The 14612-nt window shown below is 36.1% G+C and overlaps 1 protein-coding gene across 1 annotated transcript in view; it reads right to left on the reverse strand.

The window, feature by feature from the left end:
* The window catches only part of LOC106715531, a 59539-nt gene that overhangs the window by 30627 nt on the left and 14300 nt on the right, over nt 1-14612 (reverse strand). The window contains exon 3 of the mRNA XM_014508832.2: nt 14082-14323. Coding sequence (XP_014364318.2) covers nt 14082-14323 — 242 coding nt within the window. The remainder of the gene's footprint in view (nt 1-14081; nt 14324-14612) is intronic.

Consider the following 14612-nt stretch of genomic DNA (forward strand, 5'->3'; position numbering starts at 1 on the left):
AATATTGTTAAGCTGGGATCTTTTGAATTTTTAAAGGCCCATTAATTGGAGGGTCCCAATCGTAACGCAATTAGTCCTGCCCACCGCCGATGACGCGACGATAGGGCACGTCTGACGCCTCGCTGTCTCCTGCTTTGTTGCTGACTCAGCGCTTCCTGTCTGCCGCCAGGGGGCACTGTCGTCTGTCGCATCTAACTCTAATTGTGTAGTAAGCGTTACACAAGTACACAGCTTAGAAGTAGGTACTTAAATAAATTTAACGTATTAAAGTTTTTTTCTTTTTTTATATAAATGAATACCGTTGAAAATATTTATAAGCTTCTTGAAACGTCATTGCTAATTTTGGAACTTCAATTGGTGTACAATTCCGTGTGCCGAATGCTGACAGGTCTTAAGTTATTCAGTATATTGACCCAATTGGGGACGGTTGTGGATACTGCCGTTACCGTGCCCGACTACTTCATATTTATAGCATTCCCTTGCCAGGATGCATTAAAGAAACATTTTCAGGTTTCGCACGGAAATTTAAAGGTATTTTTATAAAACACAAAAATCTAGTTTTATTTACTAGCTATCGCCCGCGACTCGATCCGCGCTGAATTGAAAAAAAACATAAAAAGCCTAAATGTTCTTCCACACTATGTTCTAGATCTGAGTTAAATTTCATCATGATCCATTGAACCGTTACGGAGATACCTTCAAACAAACATCAATCTTTACTTTCGCATTTATAATATTAGTAAAATTAACTGAAAACAATGATAAGTAAAATAATATACTTAACAACGCAAACAGGCCAATTAGCAACATTAAATTGCACATTGTTAACGCTATGGTTTACTGTAAATACGCAGACTATTTCGCTGAAGCGTATCTCATTCGAGTCCGCGGTCAGCGCACGACCTATTACAAAGGACTTAAAATCTTATGTACAATAATAAATGCCACACTCTTTATGTTGTACATGTTATTTTTAACCTAGCGGGTATAATGTTTTGTTACAGACACGCTAGATGTTTCCTGTATGGATGTTCAAAACTTGTGTGGACATAAGTTATGTCTCGAAAGTCGGTGCGCGGACGGTAATTGTGCACTTCCGGTGCACAAGTTACTACACACCGGCGCGGACCCGCTCTGTCTCTGCGGTTATATACCGGATGACTTTTATACCTTTTAACTAAAGCGATATAAAATGTGAAACGGTTTAAAATGTATTCGATTTTGTAATCTTCCGGTTATCTGTAAATTTAATCGTTTTACGTGTTGACAAAATAACTATAATTACACTTTCTTGTTAAGTTAATTAAGACAAAATAACAAATTACTCTGTTTTATTGTGCCGCAATAATAAAATAGTTTTAATAATGCTACATTAACTGCCCAGTTTAGACATGAGGGAAGCTAGTCTTTGTAGTTATTAAATAAGTAGGTACTCTACTGACTTACTATCGTAATATGGCATCTAATGGAGTAAATTGATCCTTCTTAATTTGTAATTTTAAAGTACTTTGACAAACAATTTCACTATTTAAATACATTATGTAATTACATCATCATCATCAGCTCACTATACGTCTCCACTGAGGAACTCGGAGCCTACCCTAAGTTAGGGGTGACTAGGTTGTAGTCAATCTCCAGTGCGTTGTTTGAAGATCCCGGACCTTCTTTTATTGCACTTAAGTTTGGTCACCGAGTCAAAGTCAAAGTCACTGGGTCAAATCGCACATAACCCTGTCTATTTAGGGGTAAAGGCAGGGTATCTTTAGGGCTGGTTTTACAGTCACGCGTTTCGGCAGCGCCGTCGGAGCGCGCGCGCTCGGATATGTATTGGGGTATTAGTAGCGTTTCAAATTCGCGCGCTTGAGCAGCGCCGTTCGTTGAACGCGTCCTATTCGCGCGGCGCGGTCGAAGCGCGCGCCGCTCGTGCGCTTCTACGGCCATTGTGCGTTTTAGTCTCACGCCGTTGAGACGTGCCGTTAGGTACTGTTGTGTACAAAATATTTATAAAATTTATAACTATTTTCTCGTAAATCAGAGAAAGATGTTACGTGTTCGCCTCTCAGTAACCTTGTAGCGTTATAAGGATCAACACCTACTGTTCTTCGACGTTTTTGTTGCCTTTTTTTCCATAAAAAGTAAATAGCCAGTACTCTAACCGCATTGCCGTTCATTTTGTATCTGTTTGTACACGACTGTCTCACAGCAGCGAAACGCGCCGTACTGATGTCGTTTTTGGTGCACCGCTGTTCAAACGCGCGCTGTCCAACAGCGCGCTGTCCAACGGCGCGTCTAGCGGCGTGACTGTAAAACCAGCCTAGAAGATTTCCTCCCCACCCCCTCCGACACCAAAAACAAATGCCGTAGTCAATCACACTGGCCAAGTGCGAATTCACTTCACACATATATTTTGTATTCTTCTCAGATATCTGCAAATTGCATAACCATGTTTTCTTTTACCGTAAAAATGTCGGATAAATGTACAAATTTAAATCTAAAATCGAATAACACATTGGTACATAGCGGGTTTCGAACACAGGACCTGCAGATTGCAAGTTAGGTGTTTAACCTCTGAGCCACCGACGGTCTGTGAATCATATACCACATTCTCCTACGTAAAAGTTACTGTAATAAAGGTATTTAAAGTGTAACAAAGTGTTCATTATTGTTACGGGGCTGACTAAATTTCGAAATTGCAGCGGAGACGACGGCAGAGCGATAGGGCGATAGGGAGGTGAGGGGTAAGGGCAGGGGTAGCGCCGGGGACTCCGTCTAATTAACCTTCAGCGGTATTGTTACCCTAACCTAACGCTACTGATGCTACGTCAGCCGGATCATCGAAAATTATACGCAGCGAGAGATATTTAGTACAATCGATGAGAGAAGCGACTTGTTACAAATAAATTGTACTGTACTGTACATTCATAGATACGCACGTAAATAGGCAAATTGCAAAAGTATGTACGAGCACTATAGTACGTGCCAATAGAAAGATATTTTCGCTAGTTTAGTAAAAAAATATATTAGTCTTCTATGTGTGTATTCCTTTAATAAATAAAATGTAACATTTGTGTTGGCGACTGTACCAACGATGAACAGACGATAATGAGATTTGTATCCCTTGTCAATAACCGCTACCGTTTGTTTCTTAAAATTACCAATCTTTATCTTAATTTTTTTTATAAAAACATATTTAACTGGGTATGATATACCTACAAACGAAACACTATCCAACGATTTCTACGTGCTACTAAGTTGTATTTTAAAGCAAAGATAAATGAACCCACCATATCAAAGTAGATGTAATATATTGTTTTACAAATGAATAACCCAAACATGTCTATAATGAGCATCGGTGGCCGTTAATGTTGCAAAGAAAGGCATTTAGTATGAAAGCAAGGCATAAATCGCGGGCCGCAGCGATTCTTTGATACCGGGGGAATTATCCGGCAACGATGTAAATTAGCCGGTTGAAATAGACGCGCGGGTTAATCATGGACAAGATGCCCGGACGCAGCCCTCCGGCTCTCACTGCAGGGCTGCCGCCTAAACATCGACAATCCAGTGATATCTAGATACCATAAGTACCCACCTAAAGGGGCGGCAGGTACTGTCTAGTACTGGTCCGGACTGATCAAATTTTAAAACTGTAATCATTATCTATTCCTTCATTCGCAATTAACTTTATATTAAGAACTAACGACTAAAAAGCTAATTAGAGCAGTGTGCAGCCCTACGTAGACGCGCGTTGTCCCGCGCTGTCCTGCGCGACCAATAGCTGCACAACGCGTTAAACGCTTGATGTAGATTCGTATTTGTCATCGTGATATTGGTGTTAAGGCATCGTTATTTAGTAAATTATTAAAAAGAAACACGTAATCTGTTAAAGTACTGTAAATAAGATAAGTCAAAAGGAAATAAAATAAATCTGGCACAAAAGTTTTCAAATATTTATTATCTTGTGTGCCTTGTGTTGTTTAGTGGTAAGTGTCTAAATGCGTTTATTTTTCTTTATGTTAAAGTTCAAGAACATGACCTAACAACATTGAACGCATAGCTACTTAGTGCTCATAAAAAATCGACACTCTTGATGGCTTTTTAATATTAAAAGTAACAGATAAAGTTATAAACTTATTTGGCCTAAGTTTATCAATAAAAACAATAGCTGCCCAGCTTCCCCTTAACGCTCATTTCCGAACATCGGCGTATTATTGTGGAGTACGTCATATAACGACATGAACCTTGCTCTTTGATCTGCCCTTAATCAATTTACAACCCTAACAGCTACAATTCAGAGCTTATTCTCTATGGCAACAACAACAAACGCTCGGTTTGTATCAATTCCGTAGAGAGGATTAATCTCAAAGGAAAATCAACCGTATCGCAAGCGTAGAGAGTTTAAATTTATATCGGGGGTTAGTTGATCGTGTTTGCCGGGTGTATCTGACACAAGATATAATTGGCGCGAAATGGGCTAGGTCTCTATTTAGGTACAGTCTGCTGGAAAATTGCTACACAGTTGTCAAAGGATGCAAATTTCTGCGCACAGTTATAGCCATTCCTATTTATATCGGAGATCGTCGTGTTGTTTGAAGCTCAGATTTATTGCCACCGAAATAAATTATATTTGATCTATTTTGGCAAAAATATCTTTTAGCAATTTTGAACTTTACATAAGGGACTTTGCATCTAGGGAATTCACTAATATGTAGTGGTTAGGTATATTAACAGTGTGCATTCACTATTCGTTTTAATAAATTTATTTACATCGTATGCGATTCTTTTTTACTAGCTGTGCCCGCGACTTCATGTACTTAAACTTATAAAACATTACAACAAAACATTAAACTAACAAAACAATCACATATTCAAATATAAACTTTCATCCCCTATTCCCTATTGTTATTTCACACCCTTGAGTATAAAACTTTTACAAACTTTGAATGTCATGTTTATATATAACAAATTAACAACTTAAATACAAGTTTCAGTATTCTAGGTATAAAAATGACGATATTTCCATTCAACTTTTCATCAAACCTTTCAATCTCTTATAACGCTTTTTTCGCGTTAAAAAGTAGTCTATGTCCTATTTCAGGCTCTAGACTATCTGTCTACCAAATTTGATTTAAATGTGTTCAGTAGTTTTGGCGTGAAAGCGCAACAGTCAGACAGAGGCATTTATAATATTAGTAAGGATTTCTAGCCATTTACTAACCACAGAAAGAGTGTTCTCCTTTTTCCTTTAAAACACAACCAAGTACTTTGGTTCTTTCAATAGTTCAAAATCTTATTATATGGTTGGATATCGTTATGTAATACTAGATACTAAATAAATAACGGATTAAATAAAAAATAATGAAAATGATTTGTTAAACGTTTCATTTGGAGCATAAATAATGATCGACAATAATATTTTCAGAGGGTAAAAAAGAGAGTAAAGTTAATTAGAAATACGACGATGGTTTATACAAAGTTCATTTAAAGTAAATATAAATTTAAAAAAACCTAACGCTTCCGAGCAGGACTGTACCCGAACGTGCGCCGCCTCATTGAATTTCAAATTCCAGTCAAAGGCATTATTGTTTTATAGTCCCGACACGACAAACATAATTAGGCATTTACCGATTGCCACTGTAAACAGAATATTAACAAGGAAAGTGGAAAGTCGAAGGTATCGGGGGTCAATGTTATTTGGCCTGTTGAATCCAAATAAAAGAGTCGTTAAGAAATGCGTCTCCAAGTGACAGCTCCACTCGAGACATTTTATGACATCGGCCGTTCCTTATTAAAGGACCAATTTAAGCCATTATACTGTTCATAAAAGCGTACATCATCTTGTTGTGTTTTGTCTCTTTTTGTCGCCGACTGTAGCGATGTTTTGTCTCGTTTGGCAACGAGGCAATGTTCTGAATATGGTTTACGAGATTCCGAAATGAAAGGTGGTATGTTTTTGAAATTGCTAGAGCTGTGCCAATATCGATAAAATGTTTATTTCTTACACCTTCTGCGTAAAAATCTTTAATTCAACGTTTAAGTGAAAGAAAATTAAATTATATCGATGTAGTACACTTCTTTGATTGTAAAAAAAGCAATGTCTTAATTCAACAGACTAAACTGTTCTCATTTACATATCAATTAAAGCACGATCAGTTGATTTCCTCTTCCCTCGCACATCAGTACAGATAATAAACAAGACAAGCTATTAGTCCATCTTCACGGACCAATTAAAGCATCAAACGTTTTCGAGGAACATTTCAAAGCGTTCGCGCCGCACCATTACGCAGTAATTACTAACGTAAACATCGACAAACGCTCGCCCAACACTAACACGCCACTAAGCGCTTAAACTAACAACAATACTATACCATTCACTAACTCTAATTCAAGGGAAATTAAGCTTTACGGCAAAAGAAATAAGGGTATACATTAATTTGACAATGTGCATTGTTAAGTTTGCATTAGCATAAGTAGTCGATGAGTGTTCTTCGTGATTTTATTTGATTGTTTATTTGTGTGATTCGTGCTCCTCCCCCCACTCTTTACCTCACGTCCCCCCTCTTTCATCATCCGTCGGGAGTTTGAGAAGGAAATTAAAGCTTATTCGACTTTATCAAGCGGAAAATAAAAAGGATATTAGGAAAGTTAAACGTCTGGAAAATATGTTAAAGTTATATCGTATAGTTGTGACTTGGTTTAACTTTAACCAGAAATGTATATTATAATCGAACCTGGATAAGCAAGAGTCCAAGAGACCGTGATATAATTCTCGCTTATAGAGGTTTCTATAACCAGAGTTTCTCGCTTATGGAGGTCGCCCATCGGGACCGGACAATAACTCTTCGGTTGTAGAGGCTTCTCGCTTATCCAGGTTTGACTTTAAACGTTTAATATAGTACAATTAATTAAGTTAGAACTATGTACCTGGTAGGTCTAGGAATTTTTAAATCAGTGAAGATTTCTGTATAATTTTGATAGTTGTTCTATTTTTCGATAAAAATGAAAACGCTTTTCAATTCGTTAGCAAATAGAAGCAATTAGACGGTGGGCCGAGTTTTGACTTTAATAAATCTTCCCCGGGGATAGGGGAGAGGGGCAACGGGAGATGCACTGGTCCCGCCGACCTGGGTCGCTGCCAGCCTCTCTGCGTTTCTCTTTTAGCTTTTTAATTAATAACCATTTAAGCGGCCAGTTTTTTTTTAATTTATTATGACTATTCAGTCGCATTCCATGGATGGTAGAATTAAAGATAAATGTCGTATAGATCCGATGATTTAACGTAAATATTTATGTTTTTTCTGAATACGGAGTAATGCTTCAATAGCGTTGTATTGAGATATACCACAAACACTTAGTTTTCGCTAATGGTTAGAACTGACAAACAAAAATATCAGAAATGTCTAATCCGTATGAAATCCCTTTTACATCTAAAAAGGGAAAGTTATGTTGATTCAGTCACTAATAGATCAAGATTTTCGTCACAATGTTATGTTTGAAAACAATAACTATAATATCAAACATCCTGTAACAATCTGTCAGAAAGTAAACCACAATAATATATCAAGACGTTATTAAAAAAGTCGGAAACTTTACGTTTGATTTATTTTCGTATTAGTTAAACAAATCATTAAGATTCATTAAAACGATTAACATTATTTATTCAAAGAACCGGTTGTTGGACAAAGTCATTAGAGACGTCTCTCTTAATCCTCTATACAATAAAATGGGGCCCTTGTAAAAAACCACATCCCGTGGTTAGTGATGCCATCTAGTGGTAGAATACGGCTAAAATAATAGGGAGTAAATCAAAAGGGGATTTATTAAGGTACCCGGATGGCTTCCTAAAATTAAAACGTCTTTTTTCGTCTTCCCCGCGGGAGGTTTTTTCGATGCTCCGGGGAGATGATAATTTAAATTAATTATGTTTGGTTAATAGCTGCCTGAGATGCGACTTGTTCTTGTTTCCCGTTCAACGCTACTTCGTTTGGATACAACGTTTTATAGTTTGTTTTTTGTACTTCATGTTATTACTTCACTGCTTTATATCTAGTACATATTTATATTAATTAATTTGTAATAGTTAAAAAAAGCTTCAATCTTGCTAAAAGCAAATCTATCTAAATTCTGGATTTAAATTAATACAACATTTAACTTTAAACTTGTCTCTTTGTATTGTAAAAAAAAAATTAATTCAAATTGTATACAAATGTACCGAATGATACTCAATCTGTCTTAATATTTTGCAATGTATAGTAATAAAAATACCAAAATCTCTCAAACTGAGTGTGCGAAGCGAGATCGCGGTATTCTGCGTCTAATGAGGCGGCGCGTTTGATGTCCGTCATCCGTCAAACATTAATGGCCGCCGCCGGCCGGCTGGGAGGCTGGGACGCTATTAACATCGTCGTATCAATCTGATACACTCGATAGTCGATAGCTTTGACAAAATGAAACTCATTTTCTTTTTTTTTATCCCAAGATTATAATGATTAATATGTATGGAGCTTTGATGAGATTTCTTCCAAAGTAAACATTTTCATATCATTCAGAAAGACTCCTATCAAATGCTATCTCTGATTATAATACAAAAAGAAATTTAAAAATGTTTATTTTAAATGGTTGTTTCCCGTTGAACTAATTAATCGGTAGCCCATCCATTCAAACCATATTTTTAAATCAAACTTAAAGTTTATGAGATTGTGTTCAAGTCGTCTATCAACTTAACAGAACAGTTTGCTTTCCTCACATTACAGGCTTGAAGCCAATTCAGCTACTTGGTAACCCTGAACAAAGCTGTGTTCACTCGTTCCATTACAAATTCAATATTCACAACCGTACAGCCATTCAAGTGTGAACCTTATGTGTACCGCAAAAGGCACACAATAGAAAATCAATTACATCAAAATAAGTGTAATTTCGAAAAGCGCGATGCTCGAAGCGCGTCTATTTATGTTAGTTGGATTATAGACATACTTGTATACACGATTGTTCCTTATTGCAACATTTAATTATAAACCTTATCTGATACAGGTAAGCTCCATTTTAGTTTGCAGTTTTGTGAAATGATGCAAAATCTGTGTCGCTGAGTGTACGTTATAATTTATCTATGAAATACGCTTGTTAAATCGGTTGAAAGCAAAGCTGGGGTGAGTTAATTTGCACCGTTAATTATGATAACGTGTAACCAAGAGAATAGAGTTAGAAAATGTTATATTATTCATGAGTGTTTTTCGTCGCTTTGTACTAATTTTTATTCTAAAAACGTTAATAATTCTATTGCACATCTATTGGTTAAATATGTTAAAATTCATTTGACAATAGAACAATATTAAAACAATAACTATAGACAGAAAATATTATCTGACCCAGTGTGCAAGTCAAACTAAATTATGATAGCACACTAGCGCCCTCCTGACAATTTCAAAATGTTATAAGCAGAGCTGGGCATTAACTCGTTAATCCGTTAATCGTTAATTAACGAAGTTAACATTTTGCTTAACGGATTAACTTTTAAGTTAACTTCAAAAAGTGTTAACGCTTTTGTTAACTTCCGTTAAACTCAACTTCCGTTAATAAAAGTCCGTTAATTGTTAAATTTGGAGAAATTTGAAACTTGGAGACGTGCTGTCATTTTGTTTAAATTACGCGCCACGCCACGCTCGTAAGTTCAGCTATGTTGGGCGAATGGTGAACGAACGAGTTGATAATTGAAGTCCGGGAAAGACGTGACCAACGGGACAAAATCAAAAGAAGGTTCGAAATAGTATATTTCATTACGAGTATATAAAAGCAAGAGTATGTAATAGCCCACATTCCGAACGCTCTTCGTCCCTGCAATACCCTCCAATCCCTTTTTGAGCAACTGTATTAAAACACTTTTTTAATCGAGCTTTTTCTTTAGCTTTTCCAAACTCGTGCGTTCTCTTTCCCAACTGTCAAAATATGTCTTTTAAAAAGAAAAAAACCAACCACGAATTTTTGAAAAAAAAAATCATTGAAGTTTTTATGATTCATGCAAATATTTCTAAAAAGAAGCTCCTAATTTGTTACAATATCAGATTTAATGATTTTATTCAATGAATTAGGTAAGGTTTCATTTAATTTCATCTTATTAAATTTCATTTTCATGTCATATCAATAAAAATAATCCACTGAAGACTTGGCCGTTTGGGCATAGTTCCCTTTGCCTACCCAGAATGTGTAAAGAAAACAAAAAAAAAACTCTGTTTGTATTCTTTTACGATTGGCGCCATTTTTCAAACATTTTAGTTGGATGAGTTTATTGTGTTTTTATTATTCTATTAAATTGCTTCATTTTTTCGCAACTGCATTAAAAATAGTTAGTATAGTACACGTGCGAACCGTCATTAGAACTTGTTCCAAATGTCAACCCTCACCTTCGGCTGCGCCTCGGCTCGGGTAGACATTTGTCGGAACTCTTTGCAATGACAGGCTTTCTGCATTCGTAATGTAATATACTATAATGCATTCATACTTGTCTCTAATACTAATGTGTTATAGAATGTATAGTCAAATAACTATTTAAAACAAGTGTCGTCACAATAAGAGCGAAATTAGTATGTATAATTTTGGTATGGTTAACTGTTAACGATTAACTTTAACTTGCGTTAAATTTTTGAGAATTTAACGCTTTAACGATTAACGAAGTTAATTTTTTAATTAACGAATTAACGATTAACGAAGTTAACTTTTTGATTAACTGTGCCCACCTGTGGTTATAAGGTTCTTTCTTATAATGTAGCTGTCATGTTATATTTTTCCTTTTATGTCATTGTCTACGCAAGTGTAAGTTTTACATATTTTCTGTCAGAACTAAACGTTAGCGGCGCTTTTACCGGGCCAGATATCCTTGTTTGACAATATATCATGCTGCAAATGTTTGTCAAATTCCGTCGGCATATATCGAAGCAGAGCCCTATTTATTGGGTCTCAAGTGTGACAAACAATGAGTCTCAGACTTTCAGAACTTTAAGTTGTTTATAGTAATATCTCACGAAAGTTAAAAAAAATATAAGCTAATGTTTACTGCTAATGGCTACCGTTCACAAAACAGCATCAGAAGTTTCTCTCGACTAAAAGTACGGAGGGCCGAAAGGCTGCGGGCCCGGGGGATTCTGTTTTTAATTCGCTTTCGGGATGCGCAGGCGCGGCAGGGGACAGCAAAAACCGACGGATGACATATGGTGCGAACACACATATACAGTATGTTCTAAAATTTTAGTTTTGATAATTATTCTTATCAAATTAATGTAATAAAAAACATTACTTTTTTAAATAAATAAAATTTTGGAAATGAAATATTTTTTATTTTATTTATTTTTTACAAAATAGACGGTGAGATAACTGAAGCCTTACTGATAATACTGTTAGAATTGGTTCAAAATTTTGTCATATTGAATGTGAACATGTAGTTTTAGGAGTTATTTTTTTAATTGTACAAGAAAAATAATATTAATGTATTTGTTCGAACAAAATAGTTAGGCCGCACAATTTTACACGAACAAAATAATAACATTAACAACCTCCTGTATACCAGTGAAAAAAATTCTCAACGTGACTTTCAATCACAACAAAACACCCGTATTGTTATTGCTCACGGAATAAAGTACTCTATTGTCTAGGCTACACAGTGAATATTTAGTTGGCTGGATGCGTATAGTTTGTCATAAGTGGGCCGTCAATTAGTGCGGAAAGCCGCCACTTCACACGGCCATGGGGCCCGATCACACTGAACGTTAATATGCATAATAATAAATAAATATCCATAAGCTCAGTGGTAAGCGCACTGGAATACGTACGTTGCTTCGGAGCTTTGAGTCGAATACGTTTAACTCTTTAATATTTATATTTAACTTGCATAAAATCTAGTATAGCAAAATTGTATCAACTAATCGAAGAACTTACTAGACGTTACAAACATTTAACTTGACTATAAAATATTATCTAATATTATAATGAATCCGAGCTCTTAAACTTCCCTATCCTATTGAGCGCAAAAGTTGAACATATCGTAAGTTATAAGTGTGAAGATGGATCTCCCCTTGCAACACGTCCCAGTAGTTTTTGCTGACGGCTATTTTTTGTCTCATTAAAACACCCAATGTAACGCCAGACGGTTAAGGACTCTCAGATAACCAATAAACGTTTTTTTATAACGAACAACGTTATGTGATGTTAAGGAACGAAAGATCTAGTGGAACAAATTAAGTTTCGTCAATTCAGAAAGACATGATATTTACAACAGAAGTAGAAGTGTGCCAGAAGCGCGTTAAATGTAAGTCCGTGGTCTCTGCCTAGTCCTCTAGGTTAGGGGCGTGAGTTGTATTAGTTCGCAATTTAACTCAATATTACTTATTCATCTTTGTGACGACTTTCTCATGGAACACTACACTGGAAATCAAATCGAGTACCATATCATTTCTCGGTAGCGCTGAGTCACTGCGAGACAAATTACTGACGTCATCAGCTTAAGTGGACGCTGTTTTTTACTTTTTAAGATACAAGCGATTTGGAGATAATGGTCTTGTTAATGAAATTATATTTTGTAATTATTTTTTTGGTAAATGTTTGATAAGTTTTTACTGTTGAAGTCTGAAAACGTTTGTAAACTCAATTGGCCAACATTGGTTCTCAAAGATGAAGTTTAAGTTAAACAATACACAAGTGAAATAATATTTATTAGTAAATAAACTTAGCTGAGACAAACATGAAATTCTTTTACACCCCCTAAAATCTATATTTTACAGTATTAGGGTAATATTTCACTCGGTTTATTCATAAATAATACTGATTAATACGTGAGGCGTGAAACAATTAGTATGTTTAGATAGGTACTAAGAATAAACTACTGTTCAACAAACAGATCAAAAGTTCCATTTAGATCACACGACACGGGGACGACACAACATATGATCTGAGGAAAAGACAGTTTATAAAAAAAAACTTATGGCAATTTCACAATAACTAACCGACTTGTTGATTTAACAATAGAAAAACAGTCTACAGTCCTTTATACTAAAGCAGTCTTTTATAATATATTTTAATTTAATTGATTAGACAAGTTTATGTTATACATGAAACTCATTTAATGACACTCTACCCGACTGACCACCTGTAACGTTTTACCAACTAACTAGTCTAATTTAATAACGTAAAGGAGCGGACGTGTCGGGTATTGTAAAGAGGCTCAGTTTTAATTAGTGCCACCATATGTGCTCCGTCACGTCACGTCACGTCGCGGGGGACGCTCGCCGCCCCTCACACCATTCACCCCGCACCCCGCACTCCGCCACCTTGCTGATAGTATAATTATCTCGCTTTAGGACATAATTCCCGTCTAAGTTGTGAGAAAGAGCGTTTTTTTTAATAATTCCAGGAACCAAATCTAATTGTGTAAAGAGATTTTTAAAGTAAAATTAATTATACTCTAAACATGATACTATAATTTTTGAGTCAAAACATTACCTTCGTTACTAATAATAATTTTCTCAGTTCCTTTAGATCAGAAAATCTATACATGCCTATTAATAAAATTGGAGTGTATCTATGTAATATAAAAAAAATATTTCGTCTGTCAATCTGTCCGCAAGGCCGCATTAGTTCAGGATAATCTCAAAAACGGTTATATGAATATGCACACTACTTTTTTCTTAATCCTGCGCTGACGAAGTCGCGGGCGACCATTAGCAAATAAAACAACACCGCTTTCTCTTATCGCTTGTGCCGCTCATGTGAAGAATAACAGACGACGTGTGGGTTACGGCGAACGGCGAAAGCGTTTAATTCCGTCGTAGATTTCGGGGAAGGCGCGACCGCGAGGTGATGACCCATTAAGTAATTAGTGATGTCGAATGGCTGTAAACTGCCGCGCAGCTGTACACACCGGCTTTAAAACTATCAAGACTCATATACTGAATGACAAATTTATTAATAAATTTGTGTTTGGAAAGATGTCTGTATTATTTATCTTTTAGCGTAACACGTTACCGTGACACTGATGACATATAATACTTGCATTAAAACATATAATATTCCATACGTATTTGTAAGAAATAAATACATACCTGTGTTTCCGTTACATTAAGCAGCTTGGCCATGTCCGCTCTCTCGCCGGAGGAGAGGTACTTCTTGACTTCGAACAACTTCTCCAGCTCGAAGATCTGGCGGCCGGTGAATGTTGTCCTGGCCTTCTTCCGCCTCCCCGCGCCCGTCTCTTCCCCCTCCTCGCTGGTTATAGACCCCTCCCCGCCCAAGGGGGACCGAACGTCTTCCGTCGATTTCTTTCTCTTGATCAACTTGGAAGGATCTGAAAAATATACTGTAATTATATTTTCAAAGTTTTGCATATTTCTAATTACACTTTCTCTTTTATATTATAAATTAATGAAATAAACAGATAGGTTAACTATAATTATATCCAAGTATTTTTAATTGGAAGAGGTTGAGAGATATCGTTTTCTTTACTTAATTTTCTACGTGATTGGTGATGAAGGATGATGAGCTATTGCTAAACGATTGTCAAGCTGTTCTCGAGCTGTCACCGAGCTGTTGCATTGTATAATAAGTGGTAATTGCTAGCGAGAACAATCACAGCC

Source organism: Papilio machaon, chromosome 18 (assembly GCF_912999745.1).
Source record: "Papilio machaon chromosome 18, ilPapMach1.1, whole genome shotgun sequence".
NCBI classification, from domain to species: domain Eukaryota; kingdom Metazoa; phylum Arthropoda; class Insecta; order Lepidoptera; family Papilionidae; genus Papilio; species Papilio machaon.